Consider the following 19933-nt stretch of genomic DNA (forward strand, 5'->3'; position numbering starts at 1 on the left):
GGCACCTGTGAAAAGTAATTAAAGAGTTGGTTTCTTTACCTGGCTGGGCATCAGAGCCATCACTTGCTGCAGAATAGAAAATGTAATCCACGGTGACAGCGCTCCGGGAGTGACAGGTTGTGACTTCTGGGACCCCACTCTCAGGAAAATAATGGGAGTAGACTGAAGACAGTTTGAAATGGTGCTGCAGCTTTGAAGGTGACCTAAACAGCAAAGAAACACATTTTATTTCCTTTCCTAGAAAAAAAAAAAAAAATCAAAGCAATGAAGGATTCTGGGGTTCTGGGCACAAACAAAACACATTGTCTGGACACATAAAGTGGTGTGGCCAGCAGGAGCAGGGAGGTCATTGTGCCCTGTGCTCAGCACTGGTTAGGCCACACCTTGAATCCTGTGTCCAGTTCTGGGCCCCTCAGGTTAGGAAAGATATGGAGATGCTGGAAGCTGTCCAGAGAAGGGCAACAAAACTGGGGAGGGGTCTGGAGCACAGCCCTGTGAGGAGAGGCTGAGGGAGCTGGGGTTGCTTAGCCTGGAGAAGAGGAGGCTCAGGGGAGACCTTCTTGCTCTCTACAACTACCTGAAGAGAGGTTGCAGCCAGGTGGGGGTTGGTCTCTTCTCCCAGGCAAGCAGCACCAGAACAAGAGGACACAGTCTCAAGCTGTGCCAGGGGAGGTTTATGCTGGATGTTAGGAAGAAGTTCTTCACTGAGAAAGTGTGATTGGCCATTGGAATGTGCTGCTTGGGGAGGTGGTGGAGTCACCATCACTGGAGGTGTTTAGGAAGAGCCTGGATGAGGCACTTGGTGCCATGGTTTAGTTGATCAGATGGTGTTGGGTGATAGGTTGGACTGGATGATCTCAAAGGCCTTTTCCAACCTGGTTAATTCTAGTCTAGTCTAGTCTCTCAAGCATTCAATCCAGTAGCCTTTTGTGTTAGTAGCCTAAACCTCTGAGGGCAGCTTTTCCAAGTAATAGGCAGATACCCAAAAGCCTGTCAAACTGGCTTAACTGACACTTTAAATAACTTTCCCCTCCATCTACACTTGGTAAGGTTCCACATGTCCTCATTCAGCAGTCTCTCCTTAACACATGAGTGAAAGTGTCAATGAGAGCAGCTTATATGACAACAACACTGCACTCATCTAAGCAGGGTCTTAAGCATACAGAGAAAGTACAATATTTGTAGTTGTCCTCCCTTCAGGTAGTTGTAGACTGCAAGAAGGTCTCCCCTGAGCCTCCTCTTCTCCAGGCTAAGCAACCCCAGCTCCCTCAGCCTCTCCTTATAGGGCTGTGCTCCAGACCCCTCCCCAGCTTTGGTGTCCAGCTCCCCAGCTTTGTTGCCCTTCGCTGGACATGTTCCAGTGACTCAAAATCTTTCCTAAACGGAGAGGCCCAGAACTGGACACAGGATTCAAGGTGTGGCCTAACCAGTGCAGTGTATAGGGGCAGAATGACCTCCCTGCTCCTGCTGGCCACACTGTTCCTGATCCAGGCCAGGATGTCATTTGCCTTCTTGGCCACCTGGGCACACTGCAGGCTCATGTTCAGCCTACCGTCAACCAGTACCCCCAGGTCCCTCTCTACCTGGCTGCTCTCCAGCCACTCTGACCCCAGCCTGTAGCACTGCATGGGGTTGTTGTGGCCAATGTGCAGAACCTGGCACTTGGATGTGTTCAATCTCCTGCCCTTGGCCTCTGCCCATCTGTCCAGCCTGTCAAGGTCCCTCTGCAGAGCTCTCCTACCCTCTAACAGATCAACTCCTGCCCCCAGCTTGGTGTCATCTGCAAATTTACTGCTGATGGACTCAATTCCCTCATCCAGATCATCAATAACGATATTGAACAGGATGGAGCCCAGCACTGATCCCTGCAAGTTCCTGCAAGAGCACACACACTCACTCACCATTCTCAGGTCTAGTCTTTAGCTGTCCTATCAGCCTTTTCATGTTGAAATGGACAATGATCTTTTTTGCCAGATGGGCAGATTGTGTTGGGTGAGCATCTGGACACGAGTCCAGAATCAGATACAAGTTTGGCCTAAAACCAAAACAAATCCCCAAAACCAGGAACCAGCCAAGGGCTTCCATTTTTGCTCCCCAAAACCTACTTCTCAGATGCTATTACAATCTCCTGAGTGCTGTCCTGTTTTGCTGCTTCCACTTTTTCTCCTGCAAAATAAAAGCACATTCAATTTACATTTAAGAGTAGGATGTACTGAAGAACCACAGAAAATAAAACCTACCAGAGAAGCATCTTTAAACACACTTATTTCTTGCAAACAGTGTGGTGGTTTTAGGCTATGCCTTTAAAATTTAGCTGCAGATTTTGAGCAGAAAAGTAGAAAGCTATCAATAAATCACTATTTGGGTATAAAAAGGAAAACAAAAGATTATTCTAAACAAACTCATTGGACAAATGTCTGGGGTGAGAGAAGCTGTATCACAACAATTCACATTTCACTTCCATTCCCATTCCTTTTCTCTTCTTCTCTGATCCTGGCTGTTTTGCTTTGCTGGGGAGAAGATAACTGGGGAGAAGATGCTGCTTCTGGCTGGCTTTGAGATAAGACTAACGCTGCTTTCTCTCAGCTCCTCTTTCTTGGTACAGGGGGGTCTGGGAGGTTTAGGGGAGGGGGCAGCGGAGCAGCTTCCCTGATCTCTTTTTGACCAGGAGGCTTTCTGTGTTGTTTGCTAGTTGTAAATATCTATATAACATTGTAAATAGTCTCTACTTTGCACACTTTCATTGCATTCCATTGTGGAGTGCAGTCTCTGCTTGTAAACACAGCTTCATTTGCTTCTAAATGAGTTAGCCTGGCTGTAAATTTAACGTTGGGGGGAATCTTCGAACCCACCACAAACTGGCAATACACAATTCACAAAGCTGGGCTAAATTCGTCTGAATCTAGGTCCCATTCATTTACATTTGGTAGGCTTTTTACCCCCTGTCTCTAAAAAAAGAGGTAGATGAAAGAAACCACTTGCTTTTCCCACTTGCTCCAGAAAGTGCCTGCACTATAACACACACACTGAAGCAGAATGCAGGTTCGTGCTACAGACACGCACTGCTTGCCTCCATCTCTCTTCTCCCAGTCACAGTACAACTGGCTCCCATGATGTATCACAGTATAACTAAGGTTGGAAAGGACCTCGAGGATCATCGAGTCCAACCTATCAACACAGACCCCATGACTAGACCATGGCACCAAGTGCCACATCCAATGCTCTCTTGAACGCCTCCAGGGGTGGGGACTCAACCACCTCCCTGGGCAACCTGCTCGAATGACGAATGACTCGCTCGGTGAAGAACTTTCTCCTCACCTCGAGTCTAAACCTCCCCTGGCGCAGCTTGAGACTGTGTCCTCTTGTTCTGGTGCTGGTTGCCTGGGAGAAGAGACCAACCCCCTCCTGGCTACAACCACCCCTCAGGTAGTTGCAGAGGGCAATGAGGTCACCCCTGAGCCTCCTCTTCTCCAGGCTAAACAATCCCAGCTCCCTCAGCCTCTTCTTATAGGGCTTGTGTTCAAGGCCTCTCCCCAGCCTTGTTGCCCTTCTCTGGACACGCTCAAGTGTCTCAATGTCCTTCTTAAACTGAGGAGCCCAGAACTGGACACAGGACTCAAGGTGTGGCCTAACCAAAGCAGAGTACAGGGGCACAATGACTTCCCTGCTCCTGCTGGCCACACTATTCCTAATGCAGGCCAGGATGCCATTGGCCCTCTTGGCCACCTGGGCACACTGCTGGCTCATATTCAGGTGGCTGTCGATCAGCACCCCCAGGTCCCTCTCTGTTTGGCAGCTCTCCAGCCACTCTGACCCCAGCCTGTAGCTCTGCATGGGGTTGCTGTGGCCAAAGTGCAGCACCTGGTACTTGGACTTGTTGAATGCCGTCCCATTGGACTCTGCCCATCTGTCCAGTCAGTCGAGGTCCCTCTGCAGAGCCTTTCTACCCTCTAATTGACTAACATCTGCACCTAACTTTGTGTCGTCTGCAAACTGACTCAACCCCCTCATCCAGATCATCAATGAAGATGTTAAAGAGCACAGGGCCAGCACTTATCCCTGGGGGACACCACTGGTGACTGGCCGCCAGCTGGCTGTGGCACCATTCACCACCACTCTCTGGGCCCGGCCAGTAAACCCAGCAGCTGAAGTGTTGCACACCAGCTCTTCAAATGGCAGTTCCTAACTGTTGCCTTCTAAAGATTCAAGCTTGCAAATGCTTATATGAACAAATCCCTGAGCCCAACGAGGAAGCTCTGTAAGCTCAAGACTCACTGTTTAGCCCCTCCCCAGAACAGGACATCAGTTTTTCAGTGATATCTGAATGATACTTTCAAAGGATCACAAAAATCACCGACCCAGACACTGACCTGCATCATCTTCTTTTTGCTGCTGTTTTATTTCATACACACAGTTTTGTGAAATACCCAATTTTTTGGGCCAAATTGGGATGGATAAGATTCTTTGTCCTCTGGGGAACTGTTCTTGTCCAGAGACCTAAGAAAGAACACATGAGCTTTTTAGAACCAGAGAATCAGTAAGCTTGGAAAAGACCTCAGAGATCATCAAGTCCAACCTGTCACCCAACACCTCCTGACTAACTAAACCATGGCTTCAAGTGCCACCTCCAATCCCCTCTTGAACACCTCCAGGGATGGGGACTCCACCACCTCCCTGGGCAGCACATTCCAATGGGCAATCTCTCTTTCTGGGAAGAACTTTCTCCTTACCTCCAGCCTAAACCTCCCCTGGCACAGCTTGAGACTGTGTCCTCTTGTTCTGGTGCTGGTTGCCTGGGACATGAGACCAACCCCACCTCGATACAACCTCCCTTCAGGTAGTTGTAGACAGCAATGAGGTCTGCCCTGAGCCTCCTGTTCTCCAGGCTAAACAACCCCAGCTCCCTCAGCCTCCCCTCACAGGGCTGTGCTCAAGGCCTCTCCCCAGCCTCGCTGCCCTTCTCTGCCCATGTTCAACTGTCTCAATGTCCTTCTTAAACTGAGGGGCTGATTTCAGATAGAAATCTGATTTACTAAAAGAACCCAAAACCCCAAACAACCAAAAGCTGAAATGAGTGGACATTTTTGGGTCAAGTTTCAAGCCTCAGCCCCTTAAATACTTTATAAGGTTGATGTCAAACCTCTGTAAAAATAATGGCACCCCTAGGTACACCTCCTTACCAAGTTTTTTGTGGCTACCCAATTCTTTAAGATAGTTCTTGGGACACTAACGTGAGAGACTACTCAGACCATTTGTAGCTGCATAACAGGACTGAGTACATACAGCTCCCTAGCAGACATCACAGCATCACAGAATCACCAAGGTTGGAAGAGACCTCAAAGATCATCAAGTCCAACCTGTCACCACAGACCTCATGACTAAACCATGGCACCAAGTGCCACATCCAATCCCCTCTTGAACACCTCCAGGGATGGGGACTCCACCACCTCCCCAAGCAGCACATTCCAATGATGAATGACTCTCTCTGGGAAGAACTTTCTCCTCACCTCCAGCCTAAACTTCCCCTGGCACAGCTTGAGACTGTGTCCTCTTGTTCTGGTGCTGGGTGCTTGACAGAAGAGGCCAACCCCTTCCTGGCTACAACCTCCCTTCAGGTCGCTGTAGAGAGCAATGAGGTCTCCCCTGAGCCTCCTCTTCTCCAGGCTAAACAATCCCAGCTCCCTCAGCCTCTCCTCGCAGGGCTGTGCTCAAGGCCTCTCCCCAGCCTTGTTGCCCTTCTCTGGACACATTCAAGTGTCTCAATGTCCTTCTCCATGATGCTTCTTACTCTTCTGGGACTACATCAGGTCATTCTGTTGCTTGTGGTTAGTTGTTTCAAGCCCCAAACACCAGTGGGGTTATTTTTTCGTGTTTTCTCCTTCTATACACTCCAGTTGCAGTCTATTAAATAGCATCTGACACATCCAAAGGCTACATACAAGAGTTTGCAACAAAAATCATCTCACCTGCATCTAACTCAATTTTCACTTTCCCAGTTATTCTAGCCACTGTAATTCAAAGTGTATCTAAAATAAGAGTCATCCTTTCAGGGAGCACACAGAAGGTATTTGATTAGTTATTTTATCCTACCTTAAAGACCAGGACACTTACACATAGTGACACAATCATCCTGTGGCTAATGACATTGATGGGGGGGACAGAGAGTCTGCTCAGCAAGTTTGCTGAGGATACCAAACTGGGAGGCTTGGCTGATATGCCTGAAGGCTGTGCAGCCATTCAGCAAGACCTGGATAGCCTGAGAGCTGGGAAAGAGGAACCTAATGAGGTTCACCTAAGTGCATCTGAGAAGGAATAATAAACTGCTCAGTACTAGAGAGCAGCCCCGTGGAGAAGGACCTGGTGGATAACAAGTTATCCATGGGACAGCAATGTGCCCTGGTGGCCAAGAAGGCCAATGGGATCCTGGGGTGCATTAGGAGTGTGTCCAGCAGATTGAGGAAAGTTCTCCTTCCCCTCTACTCTGCCCTGGTGAGACCTCACCTGGAATATTGTGTCCAGTTTTGGGCTCCCCAGCTCAGGAGGGACAGGGATCTGCCAGAGAGTGTCCAACAGAGGGCTATGAGGGAGATTGAGAGACTGGAGCATGTGCCTTATGAGCAGAGGCTGAGAGCCCTGGGGCTATTTAGTCTGGAGAAGAGGAGACTGAGAGGGGATTTAATAAATGTTTACAAATATCTGAGGGCTGGGGGTCAGGAGAGAAGGGACAGGCTCTGCTTACCTGCACCCTGTGATAGGACAAGGGGTAATGGACATAAACTACAGTGCAGGAGGCTCCACCTCAACATGAGGAGGAACTTCTTTACTGTCAGGGTCCCAGAGCACTGGCACAGGCTCCCCAGGGAGATTGCGGAGTCTCCTTCTCTGCAGAATTTCCAGACCCATCTGGATGCATTCCTGTGCGACCTGCACTAGATTCTATGGTCCTGCTCTGGCATGGGGATTGGACTCGATGATCTCCAGAGGTCCCTTCCAACCCCTGTGAATACTGTGAACTGCATGTCAAGACATGCTGTAAGGTGTCCAGAGAAGGGCCATAAGGATAAGCAGAAGGCTGGACCACCTCTCCTGTGAGGACAGACTGAAGGAGTTGGGGCTGTTCTGTCTGGAGAAGAGAAGGCTCCCAGGTGACCTAATTGTGGCCTTCCAGTATCTGAAGGGGGCTACAGGAAGGCTGGGGAGGGACTGCTCAGGATCTCAGGTAGTGATAGGACTAGGGGGAATGGAATGAAGCTGGAGGTGGGGAGATTCAGGCTGGAGGTGAGGAGGAAGTTCTTCCCCATGAGAGTGGTGAAGCCCTGGAATGGGTTGTCCAGGGAGGTGGTTGAGGCCCTGTCCCTGGAGGTGTTTAAGCCCAGGCTGGATAAGGCTCTGGCCAGGCTGATGTAGTGTGGGGTGTCCCTGCCCATGGCAGGGGGGTTGGAACTAGATGATCCTTGTGGTCCCTTCCAACCCTGACTGATGCTATGATACTATGAATGTGTTGGCAAGTATTTAATCTCAGACTGCTGGAAGCAGACACAATATCCTGTAAGGCCCAGCCAATATACCCAAGCTTATTTCAGTAACTCCACAGTAACCTCTCTGCAGGCTGTTTAAAAGGCACTAACACTGGTACTGCAAGGCAAAGACTCACAGCTATGGCAGGCTAGCAGCACTCAACTGTTATCTTAAATCAGCATTAACATTTTTGTTAGACATGAAAAGCAGAGCCTACCTTTCCTATAGCAAGTCCTTCATAATTTAACTTTCCTTCCTTTATAAAGCTGTACAATGGAGAGCCAGGAACAGAATTGAAGTCGCCACAGATGATAATTGGGCAGAAGGTCCCATCCTTCTGAGGGGCAACACTAGCAATCTCTGCCAGGAGCATTGCAAGCTGGGTCAGTTTGATGTCCCCTCGCCTTGGGTTGTACAGGAGATGTGTATTTGCTACACAGATTGCAGCATTGGCCTTACAGTGAAGCCTGGGCTGGAGAAGCAGCACCAGTCCAACGTTGTCCCTGTCCAGGAGGGGAATATCATGGCGAAAAAATTCCACAGGGTTTGCTGAAATCAGGCTGAACTTGGCAGTTTTGAAGCAAATAGCACAGCCATCAGGTTTCCTCCCTGTCCTCATTTTATACTCACAGTGGTACCCTGCAAGAGAGGCAGTTCAAAGCATAAAATACCATTGTACAAACAGAGATTAGTGAAAAATGATAATCAAAAAACGAGAAGTTAGAACCCCCTCACTCTCCTTTTCTGAAGGAGTCTAAAGCATCCAACACTTCACATGGAAATGGGAAACTTCTGCCTTCAGTTTAGTCTACACATTGGCCACAACAACCCCAGGCAGAGCTACAGGCTGGAGTCAGAGTGGCTACAGAGCAGCCAGGCAGAAAGGGACCTGGGGGTACTGGCTGACAGCAGCTGAACATGAGCCAGCAGTGTGCCCAGGTGGCCAAGAGGGCCAATGGCATCCTGGCCTGCATCAGGAATAGTGTGGCCAGCAGGAGCAGGGAAGTCATTGTGCCCCTGTACTCTGCACTGGTTAGGCCACACCTTGAGTCCTGTGTCCAGTTCTGGGCCCCTCAGTTTAGGAAGGACATCAAAAGACTTGAACGTGTCCAGAGAAGGGCAATGAGGCTGGGGCGGGGTCTGGAGCACAGCCCTGTGAGGAGAGGCTGAGGGAGCTGGGGTTGCTTAGCCTGGAGAAGAGGAGGCTCAGGGGAGACCTCATTGCTCTCTACAACTACCTGAAAGGTGGTTGTAGCCAGGAAGGGGTTGGTCTCTTCTCTCTAGCAACCAGCACCAGAACAAGAGGACACAGTCTCAAGCTGCACCAGGGGAGGTTTAGGCTGGAGGTGAGGAGAAAGTTCTTCACTGAGAGTCATTTGGCATTGGAATGTGCTGCCCAGGGAGGTGGTGGAGTCACCATCCCTGGAGGTGTTCAAGAGGGGATTGGATGTGGCACTTGGTGCCATGGTCTAGTCATGGGGTCTGTGGTGACAGGTTGGACTTGATGATCTTTGAGGTCTCTTCCAACCTTGGTGATTCTGTGATGCTGTGAAGTCCACCTGAGAACAGCAATTTGCCAAGTTCTTAATTTTATCTAGAAGTGAGAGGTAGATTTTAACCAGACCTTAACTACATAAGAAAAACTAATGATCTGGAAAGAATATGCAGGTTTTGCCATTGAACAATTCTTCTCTGCACAGCCCATGCCATGTGAATTCATGAAGTACAACCCCCTGAAGTGGAGCAACTCAATCTGCTGAATGGAACAGGGGATTCCTGCTCCTCTCTTCCAGCTCCAGGCTCTCTACTCCTGTCACTTGTTGTGGCACTCCCCTTTAACTCAGTAAGCAAACAAAGAAACGAATCCAGGACAACAAAATTAGTTTGGATAGTATTCTGCTGGACTGCTGGATTTCACCAGGGCAAAGGAGCCACAGAGGGGAAAAGGAAAAGTTACAGCAAGCTCCAGATCCTTGTGTATAGCAGCAGGAAAATCAGCTGCCCTCACAAGCCTGGCTTTACAGCATCATTTTGCATCTCAAGAGGATTTAAAAAGGAGTACTGTGGAGTACTGTTTCTTTACAAACAAACAGTTCTGGGAGTGAGACTACCTTCAACTAACCAAAAACTAAAAGAAGGCATCAGCCCAGTGCTGCTCCTTGAACTGACTTCTCCAGGCACCAGACAAGTAAGAAGAAGGAAGAGACTGGATGGGGTGCTTGGTGCCATGGTTTAGTTGATTAGATAGTGTTGGATGATGGGTTGGACATGATGATCTCAGAGGCCTCTTCCAACCTGGTTAATTCTACTCTAAGAAGCAGTGCCAGGAATAGAGGGGGGCCTTAGGGTTGGATGGAGATGCAAGGCATAAAAGATTTAAATCAGTTTAAACCACCATGGAATCACACCCCCAGCAGCATGCTCCTTCCATAAATTCACACAGGAGAGTGATAAAACACTGCTATTTAGACTGGCTAACAGCACTAGCATAAAAGCTAATGAATACAAACTGAGTAGAGATAAAATATAGTGTTGATATTTGGAAGATCTCAAGTGAGGAAAAAACATTCTAGAGAAGCTACCTGACAGGAATCTTGGTGGAAAACACTATGGTAGTTTCAAGAGAGCACTTAAGATTAGAAAAGGGGGTGTGCAACACTGTTGCATGTAATGGCAGGAGACTTGATTCCTTAGGAGAGGGTTTTTCTGGGGAAGCAGGTGCGGGGGTGAGTAGCAAACACAGTATCACAGTATCACTTAGGTTGGAAAGGACCTCGAGGATCATCGAGTCCAACCTATCAACACAGACCCCATGACTAGACCATGGCACCAAGTGCCACATCCAATCTCCTCTTGAACGCCTCCAGGGACGATGACTCCACCACCTCCCTGGGCAGCACATTCCAATGATGAATGACTCGCTCGGTGAAGAACTTCCTCCTCACCTCAAGACCAAACCTCCCCTGGCACAGCTTGAGACTGTGTCCCCTTGTTCTGGTGCTGGTTGCTAGAGAGAAGAGACCAACCCCTTCCTGGCTACAACCACCTTTCAGGTAGTTGTAGAGGGCAATGAGGTCACCCCTGAGCCTCCTCTTCTCCAGGCTAAACAATCCCAGCTCCCTCAGCCTCTCCTCACAGGGCTTGTTTTCAAGGCCTCTCCCCAGCCTTGTTGCCCTTCTCTGGACACATTCAAGTGTTTCGATGTCCTTCTTAAACTGAGGGGCCCAGAACTGGACACAGGACTCAAGGTGAGGCCTAACCAAAGCAGAGTACAGGGGCACAATGACTTCCCTGCTCCTGCTGGCCACACTATTCCTAATGCAGACCAGGATGCCATTGGCCCTCTTGGCCACCTGGGCACACTGCTGGCTCATGTTTAGGCAGCTGTCAATCAGCACCCCCAGGTCCCTCTCTGTTTGGCAGCTCTCAGCCACTCTGACCCCAGCCTATAGCTCTGCATGGGGTTGCCGTAGCCAAAGTGCAGCACTCAGCACTTGGACTTGTTGAATGCCATCACCTTGGACTCTGCCCATCTGTCCAGTCGGTCGAGGTCCCTCTGCAGAGCCTTTCTACCCTCTAACTGACTAACATCTGCTCCTAACTTGGTGTCATCTGCAAACTTGCTGATGACTGACTCAACCCCCTCATCCAGATCATCAATGAAGATGTTGAAGAGGATGGGGCCCAGCACTGATCCCTGGGGGACACCACTGGTGCCTGGCTGCCAGCTGGCTGTGGCACCATTCACCACCACTCTCTGGGCCCGGCCCTCCAGCCAGTTCCTAACCCAGCACAGAATGCTGCCGTCCAAGCCAGGGGCTGACAGCTTAGCCAGCAGTTTGCTGTGGGGGACGGTGTCAAAGGCCTTGCTGAAGTCCAGGTAGACCACATCCACAGGCCTCCCCACGTCCACCAGACGGGTCACCTGATCATAGAAGGAAATCAGGTTGGAGAGGCAGGACCTGCCCTTCCTAAATCCATGCTGGAAACAACACAAGGATCATCAGAGTTTCATCATACCCAGGGATTCCAAACTTGACTTGATCTCTGCTCTGTAGTGATCTTCTTGGACTTCTTGTAAACAGAGTACCTAAGGTGAAAGTTTACAGTTAAAAGCCAGTTGTGAACACATCAGCATATCAGCCTGTCTTACCTCCATTTGCAGCCTGGGCAGGTATAAATAAACTCAAAATTCAGTGGCCTTTTGTGTCTGTAATCCCATAAAAGAATTCATTGTCCTATGGAAAGTGCTCCTGAAGACTGAAGGGGGCCCCAATTCCTACCACCTTTTCTCAGACAGACATGTATTTTCAGATGTAAATTAACTGTAATCACAATAATGCCCTGCTAATTTAGTCTCATCAGTTTAGGGAGGGGTAGCTGCCAGAGCAGTGATATAAAAAGGCCAAGTAACTACAGAGTGGACAACATGTGTCTGTGTTGTAACAACCTGAACCAAAGCTCAGTCTCAAAATACTTCATTAAGAGTTCTGAGCATCCTGGAGCCTTTGCTGTGCACACTGCAGTAGCACACAGATTTGCAGCCACCTCGGGGCTCTGATGAAGGATTGAGTTCCTGATGGGTAATGACAGCACTGCGTGCAGAGCTGCAGCAACAGACTCACTTCCCCAGCTGACAGCAGCTCATTCAAGGGCTCAAAGGAGACCCAAATCTCTGAACCAGCACCAGAACAAGGGGACACAGTCTCAAGCTGCACCAGGGGAGGTTTAGACTCGAGGTGAGGAGAAAGTTCTTCACTGAGAGAGTCATTCATCATTGGACTGTGCTGCCCAGGGAGGTGGTGGAGTCACCATCCCTGGAGGTGTTCAAGAGGGCATTGGATATGGCACTTGGTGCCATGGTCTAGTCATGAGGTCTGTGGTGACAGGTTGGACTCGATGATCCTCGAGGTCTCTTCCAACCTTGGTTATACTGTGATGCTGTAACTCTCTGTTTCACTTTAAGGTTACAGTTCAAAACAATGCATCAGTTAAAAGTCTGCATCCTTCAGCAAGAAATTCCCCTGCAGAAAGGGCACCTGCACCTACTGGGGTGTGTGCCTGCCATGATCAATACATGCAATACAAGGCATCAACTCTTTACCCTGGTGCTTTGTGCTGTGGCTCTGCAGCGTTTGCTAAGTACCCCAATGCAAACTGCTCTTTGCCAGAGGCTGGCTTTGGCTCCAACACTTCCATCTTGGCAAACTGTCTGTTACCACTAATAGCACCAGGCATATCCTCACCAGAGCTTCTCTGCCCAATGCTCCCCCTGGAAAGCCCACTAAAGTATCTCAGTGTAAAGATACACATGCAGCATGTATACATTTACTAGGGAAGAAATTAACTACTTGAAAAGCACTTTAATCTTCATCTTCCTGGCCACATACTAACAAAACTGCATTTCTCAAATGACACAAAGCAGTTTTAATGTGGCTTCCACACAGCTCCTGTGATTTTGCACTGCTTTGTGGCACAAACAGGTTGGATTCAGTCACAACCTTTTTACTGGCCTGAACACCACCTGAATCAAAAAGCTTACCAATTTGACTTCCTGATTAAGTGATAGGAGTTCTCAAAAACAAACAAAAAACCCCACAGCCAACCCAGAAATGGTAAGGTATATTTTCAGACCCTAATATCAGTTGTATCAGTAAGTTTGTTCACAAGTCAAATGGTGGAGAATATCAGGCAAAGAGAGAAATGAACACTTGAGAGGGATGCTTTTGGATCAGTCTCACACAAATGCTACTGACAACTGCATCTTTCAGCCTTCAGCATTTATCCCCAGATGCTAAACTGCACAGTCTCAGAAACAGAGACTATTCTGGAGCAAGGAGCCTTGATCTCCTGCTGTAAGCACTGGCTCCTGTTACAAACACACCACCAGAGCAGGTGCACCTTCAGTCTGTGCAACTATAGCCACTCCCATGTTCAATGTGTTTTACAGCACTTCACTCAGTGTACTCTGGGCACTGACTGAGAAAGATCTATGTTTTGGCATCATAAAAAACAGTTCAGTGCATCAGCAGAAGATCAAAATCATGTCAAAAAGACCATCCCAGGAGGCTATGGACAAAGAAGGCAAATATGAGTGATGCATAGCGTAGAGTTTGCCTTTGCTGCAAGTTCAGATTGCACAGAATGGACTAATTGCATAAGCTTAAACTGAAAGTACTGCTAGGCATGGCATAACTAAAAGCTCAGCTGGATTCACCAGACAGCCAACCTATCAAGACAAAGACCAGCACAAACTTGCTGCTCCAGTTTATCAGTGCTTAAGAAGCATCTACATGCTGATTTTCTACTCACATCTGCATCCAGCTGCTTGATTTCTTGTAGAATGTTGGGAAATCTGTAAGTCCACGTGAGCAGTCGCTGCCTGCAGTGTTTGTACAGGTGGGAGTTATCTTCTAACAAATTCTGTGAGAGGATGTTGTAAGACATGACTGTAAAATCAAATTTTGCTTCGCTTTCTGTATTGCTCTGGTCGCTTTCTTTGGTTTTAAAGTCCTTGATTTTCATTGCTCTGTTGTGCTGACAGAAGTACTCCCAGTGTCTTTTGATGGATCCTGTTAAAAGCAGACGAAGCAGACAAAGTTATGTAACATCATTCAGTTGGAAGAGGCCTCTAAGATCATCCAATCCAGTCCAATCCTCGACCCAGCACTAACTCATGTCCCTAAGTGCCAGATCTGCTTGCTACTGAAACATCTCCAGGGACAGTGACTCCACCACTGCTCTGAGCAGACCATTCCAACGTTTGAGAACTCTCTCAGTGAAGAAGTAATTCCTAACACCCAGCCTAAATGTCCCCTGGTACATACTGAAACCATTTCCCCTAGTCCTGTCCCATAGAATAGAATAGACTAGACTAGACCAGACCAAACCAGACCAGGTTGGAAAAGACCTCTGAGATCATCAAGTCCAACCTATCAGCCAACACCAACTTATCAACTAAACCATGGCACCAAGTGCCTCATCCAGTCCCCTCTTAAACACCTCCAGTGACGGTGACTCCACCACCTCCCTGGGCAGCACATTCCAATGGCCAATCAACTCTTTCTTGTTCCTAACATCCAGCTTAAACCTCCCCTAGCACAGCTTGAGACTGTGTCCTCTTGTTCTGGTGCTGCTTGCCTGGGAGAAGAGACCAACCCCCACCTGGCTACAACCCCCCTCCAGGGAGTTGTAGACAGCAAGAAGGTCTCCCCTGAGCCTCCTCTTCTCCAGGCTAAGCAACCCCAGCTCCCTCAGCCTCTCCTCACAGGGCTGTGCTCCAAGCCCCTCCCCAGCTTTGTTGCCCTTCTCTGGACACCTTCCAGCAACTCAACATCTTTCCTAAACTGAGGGGCCCAGAACTGGACACAGGACTCAAGGTGTGGCCTAACCAGTGCTGAGTACAGGGGCAGAATGACCTCCCTGCTCCTGCTGGCCACACTGTTCCTGATGCAGGCCAGGATGCCATTGGCCTTCTTGGCCACCTGGAGCACACTGCTGGCTCACGCTCAGCCTACTATCAACCAGTACCCCCAGGCTCCTTTCTGCCTGACCTTGACACCAAGGAGAAGAGCCTGGCCCCCTCCTCTAACCCCCCCTTCCTGTAGCTGTAGAGAGCAATGAGGTCTCCCCTCAGCCCCCTCTCCTCTAGACTGAACAACCCCAGCTCCCTTAGACACTCTTTGTAGGTCATGCATTCCAGGCCCTTCATAAGCCTCATCACCCTTCTCCAGCACCTCATTGTCATTGTTGTAGTGAGGGGCCCAGAACTGAACACAATACTCGATGTATGTCCTCACCAGTGCTGAGTACAGGGGCGCAATCATCTCCCCATTCCAGCTGGCCACAATGTTTCAAATACAAGCCAGGAGGCCAATGGCTTTCTTGGCCACCTGGGCACGCTGCTGACACTGTCAACCAATACACCCAGGTCCCTCTCCAAGTCGCAGCTTCCCAACCACACATCCCCATGTCTGTAGCTTACCATGGGGTTGTTCTGACCCAGGTGGAGGACCTGGCACTTAGCCTTGCTGAACTTTGTATGATTAGCCTTGGCCCATCTAGCTAACCTGTCCAGATCATGTTCTAAAGCTTCCCTAGCCTCTAGAAGATCAACACAGCCACCCAGCTTGGTGTAATCTCCAGGCTTAATGAGGGTGCACTCAATCTCCTCATCTAGATCATTGATAAAGATATTAAAGATGACAGGCCCCAAAACTGAACCCCAGGGGTCACCACTAGTGACTGGGTACTGGGCCACATTTAGCTCCATTCACCATCACTCTTTGGGCCCAGCCATCCAGCCATTTTTTTACCCAATGCAGAGAGCACTTATCCAAGCCTTGTGCCATGGGTTTCTGAAGGAGAATGCTGTGGGATACAGTGTCAAAGCTCTACTAAAGTCCAGGTAGACAATGTCCACAGGCCTTCCCTCACCCACTCAGTGTGTCACCTATTGTGGAAGGAGATCATATGCCACATGACTTCCTACTGCTCTTATATACCATTCTCCTAACAACTACTTGCCTTTCAAAGTATTTAAGCAATTCTCAAAGTTTACTTGATTAGCAGTGACTTAGCCACTCTGTTCAAGATGAACTTTTAATTCTATTTATAACTGGTGCTTCCATACAAAACAAAAACCCCAAGCACAAAAGCATTTATTGCCCTGGATTTCAAACTGCTTTGAAATTAGGAAACTGGCATTTTCTAAGGAGACTGTTGCAGTCAGACTGCACCACACTGATCCCTGTAGACAGCCTGTCCAACAGGTAAACCAAATCCAGCCTGCTGACATAGTCTTATGCTGCCTTCTGCCACTACTTCCTCAGTGCAGATGAGGTATGTCAGCCTGGGATACACCCTTTAGAGCAGCAGATGGACATCTTGTTGATTTCTCTATCCATGACTAATGAAGGGAAAGGAATCAAACAAAGGGTTCACACAATGCTAACCACACTCTCAGATGAAGGCATGTCAAGGGTGGTGAAGAGAGGGCTCAGCAACAAAAGCACAAAGCAAACTCTGTTCCTTCAGTCCCTGAAATTCCTAAGCTTTATGGATATTTGTGTCCAAAAATCCCTTTGGGCTGCTGTTGCTCTTTTCAGTTGTGTTACAACTTTGTTTTGTTAAGGAAGTGATTTATACAATAGGGCCTCAATTTTGACTGTGCCCTCTGCTTCACAGCAGACAAAACCTGTTAATATCCACATAACTCATGAAAATCTGTTAGAGAGTTAGGTAGACATCTCTGTACCTCTTAATTGTGTTTATCTGAACAAGGGCATTTGCTGTTTGCTCTGCCAGTCGTGGTCTGACACAGAACTTCCTAACATGTCAGTGGCTTGAATACAGTTTGAAGAACAACAATGCACTACCACACCTGAAGAAAACACCATTACATCTCACTCCATTAATTCTTAGTTGTCTAGGTCATAGATAACTCAAGTGGCTCAGAAAGAAGCCAGTTCAGTTCCAGCAGGGCTTTAAGAGCTCAGGTACAGTACAAGGAATGAAGCTATACAATTATCAGGCTAGCTCAGCCCTACAGCAAGCTAGCAAAATCTTTACACTTTAAAACAGAGAGACACCTGAGAAAGTTGTCTGAACCAAGGTCAGAACTCCCCAGATGGGCAACCGCTTGTATAACTGACCACATCCAGTGAAACTAGTTCAGGCAGGCTGTTTGACAGCACAAAATGCAAGTTTACAGGCTGAACAGCATCACAAAGCTGTAACATTTTAAAGCCAGGTGTTTTCTTGAGAGAAGTGCCAAGAAACACAGTAACTCAAAAGGTGCAGGCAATATTGCTTATAACCTCTTAGATGTGTCCAGAGTTAAATCAGAAACGAGCAAAGGGCATCTTTTACCTTTCTTGCTGCCATGTTTTCCCTCATTCTGTCCTACAGAATGACACAATGTCTCCTTCTGATCAGGGAACTTTATTTCTTCTTCAGGAGTTGAAGTATCACACTGGCCAACGAGTCTTCTCTTCTTTATCAACGGTTCTTCTCTCTCAGATTTCATACTGGGGTTAGGTAGGTGGAAGCAGGAACTTTGCATGAAGTTATTATCAAGCTGCCAGTTAGAGTTCTGAAATTGTCTCCAAGGTCCAAAAAATGGAGGGAGTCTCCAGTTTGCTGAGAAATCAACTGGAACAGGCAGTGGAAATGAGGCCCAGGGATAGTGTCCAGCCCATCTCATATAGCTGGCGACTGGGCTGTTCAAGGTGAGTATCTGAGAACCATTCCAATGGGCAATCCAGTCTCTGCCCAGCCTCTGCACTTGACGGGGCAGCATGGAGTGTCTACCAGAGAAAGCACAGGTTTCACTGATCACAATCACATCTGCCTAGAGAAGGCACACCACACTACTCATGACAAAGATAGTCAAAGGTTTTTAGATACATCCAAGATGTTTAAACCTTTATCAAAACGATGTGTAAAGTGGAACTTCAAAAAGCAATCTTGTATCGTTCCCACCCCCCATTCAGGTTTACAAATGCCATTTAATCTCCAAATTCCATTCATCTGAGTAACAGTTCAGAGTTTATTTTTCTGCCTTCCTGAAGTCAACCATCAGATTTTTCAAGTCCTTTGCCAAATGACCTTACAAAAGGCTGTGTTTGTATGCTGCATTCACTTTACCATAAGGCTATCTGAAAAGAATCAGAAAACCACTTTCCATTTAGTTGTCAGAAATACGTTTAAAAAGCCACTGACTTCTGTGACTTGGCTCAAACCACCATGCCAACAAGACTGGGAAAGTGGTGCTAACTCTCATGGTATCTCTGGCACTGGTTTATAGACCAAATTTGTATTTTTGCTTCTTTTCCAAGTATAAACCCCAGGATTAGTAGCAACTACAGCCATAAAAACAAGGTGATTTTTCCTTTTTCCCAGAACTAAAACCGTGTCTCAATAAAAGCACAGGAAAGAAGGATGAGTGACCTCAGTCTCTCTCAGCTTCCTCATTGTTTAGATAAGAAAGTGTATTCTGAGCTTACCAGCAAAAGATAGCGAAGCTCAGTATGTCTGAAGTTGAACTAAAGCAAAAACCTCCTATCTGCCACTCGGCCTAGAGAATGAGCCCTAAATGAACTTTCATCACAACGGGTTTGTCCGGGGAGAGCACTTTCGAGCGCAGCGCACCGTACCACACAGTAGCAAAGCACATCCCGGGGCACCGCGGCACTAAGGATGCTCAGAGGAAGCGGCTCCACTCCTTCACGAAAACAAACCAACCTTCTCTGCGCTTTTCGGCGAAAGGAAGTCTCCGTTCTTAACGCCTGATTCCCCACCAAAGGAAAGTCCGAGACCCGCGCTCGCCGCCGTTTTGTTTACCACGGCCTTGCTCTGCCTAATGGCGGGGGGTTAAAACCAGGGACTCGTCAGGCACCCCCAGGCCTCTCCACCGCGCCGGGGCTCTGTTCCGCGGCCAGGCCGCTCGCCGGCCTCCCCCGACACCCACTCGGGACTTGGGGATGTTGATGAGCGCGCAGCTCCAACGTCGCCGAGGCCACGCCAGCCGCGCAAAGCCCCGCACAGCCTCGCACAGCCTGCCTTGGCGCCGGGCACGGAAGAGAGGAGGGCCGGCTGCCGCCCGACAGCCTCCTGCCGCTGCCCCGCGGCTCTGCGCACCGCGCCGCCCAGGCGGCTGCCGAGCCCAGCCGAATCCCAGCGCGCCCCGGAACCCCGCGCTCTCGTTTACCTCCCAGCGGGCCCGGGTGCGGGCCCGGCCCAGGGGAGCCCCGCTACCGGCTCCGCGAAGCCGCGGCGGCCCCAGAAGGGGTCATCCCAGGGCAGCGCCAGCTCCCCGCGCCGCCGCCTTGCTGCCGGCCCTCCGCGTCATCCGCACGGGCGGTGACAGCGCGGCACGCCACCGAGCCTCGCTCCTGGGACTTGTAGTCCAAGCGCTGGGGCCGCGCGCCGGAGCCATGTTTGATCCGGGAAGGGGACGCCGAACCCAGGCCACCATCTTGGGTCAGGGCGGGTTGGCGGGCGCGGAGCCCTCCGGGCAGCAGGTAGCCTCTGGGGATGGTTGAAGGAGGAGCAGTCCCGCGGCAACACAGCAAAAGCGGGTTGTAGGTTGCTTGACTTCAGACTTTACACTCTTTTAAATGAATGTAAGACTCTCCTAATGCAGTAGTTTCCATATCATAGTATCGGTCAGGGTTGGAAGGGACCACAAGGATCATCTAGTTCCAAGCCCCCTGCCATGGGCAGGGACACCCCACACTACATCAGCCTGGCCAGAGCCTCAGCCAGCCTGGCCTTAAACACCTCCAGGGACAGGGCCCCAACCACCTCCCTGGACAACCCATTCCAGGGCCTCACCACTCTCATGGGGAAGAACTTCCTCCTCCCATCCAGCCTGAATCTCCCTGCCTCCAGCTTCATTCCACATGCAGTCTCA

The 19933-nt window shown here is 49.1% G+C and overlaps 1 protein-coding gene across 5 annotated transcripts in view; it reads right to left on the reverse strand.

Annotated features, from left to right (window-relative positions):
• The window catches only part of ANGEL2 (angel homolog 2), a 39279-nt gene extending 19971 nt beyond the window's left edge, over nt 1–19308 (reverse strand). For 2 of the 5 annotated variants that reach the window (XM_068169604.1, XM_068169602.1), the window contains exons 1-8: nt 19229–19308; nt 17389–17825; nt 13831–14090; nt 11539–11608; nt 7736–8157; nt 4371–4497; nt 2106–2166; nt 40–203 (exon numbers count right to left, since the gene is read on the reverse strand). In XM_068169604.1, the coding sequence (XP_068025705.1) occupies nt 40–203; nt 2106–2166; nt 4371–4497; nt 7736–8157; nt 11539–11608; nt 13831–14090; nt 17389–17818 (1534 nt within the window). In that variant the 5' untranslated portion in view covers nt 17819–17825; nt 19229–19308. Of the gene's footprint in view, nt 1–39; nt 204–2105; nt 2167–4370; nt 4498–7735; nt 8158–11538; nt 11609–13830; nt 14091–17388; nt 17826–18762; nt 19126–19228 lie in introns of those variants that run through there. The other 3 variants (XM_068169605.1, XM_068169606.1, XM_068169603.1) reach the window with 2 other exon arrangements.
• Nucleotides 19309–19933: the final 625 nt, after the last annotated feature.

The sequence above is a fragment of the Melanerpes formicivorus genome, unplaced genomic scaffold, assembly GCF_026170545.1.
Source record: "Melanerpes formicivorus ecotype bairdi unplaced genomic scaffold, bMelFor1.0.p_v2 SCAF_205, whole genome shotgun sequence".
In the NCBI taxonomy this organism is placed as follows: Eukaryota; Metazoa; Chordata; class Aves; order Piciformes; family Picidae; genus Melanerpes; species Melanerpes formicivorus.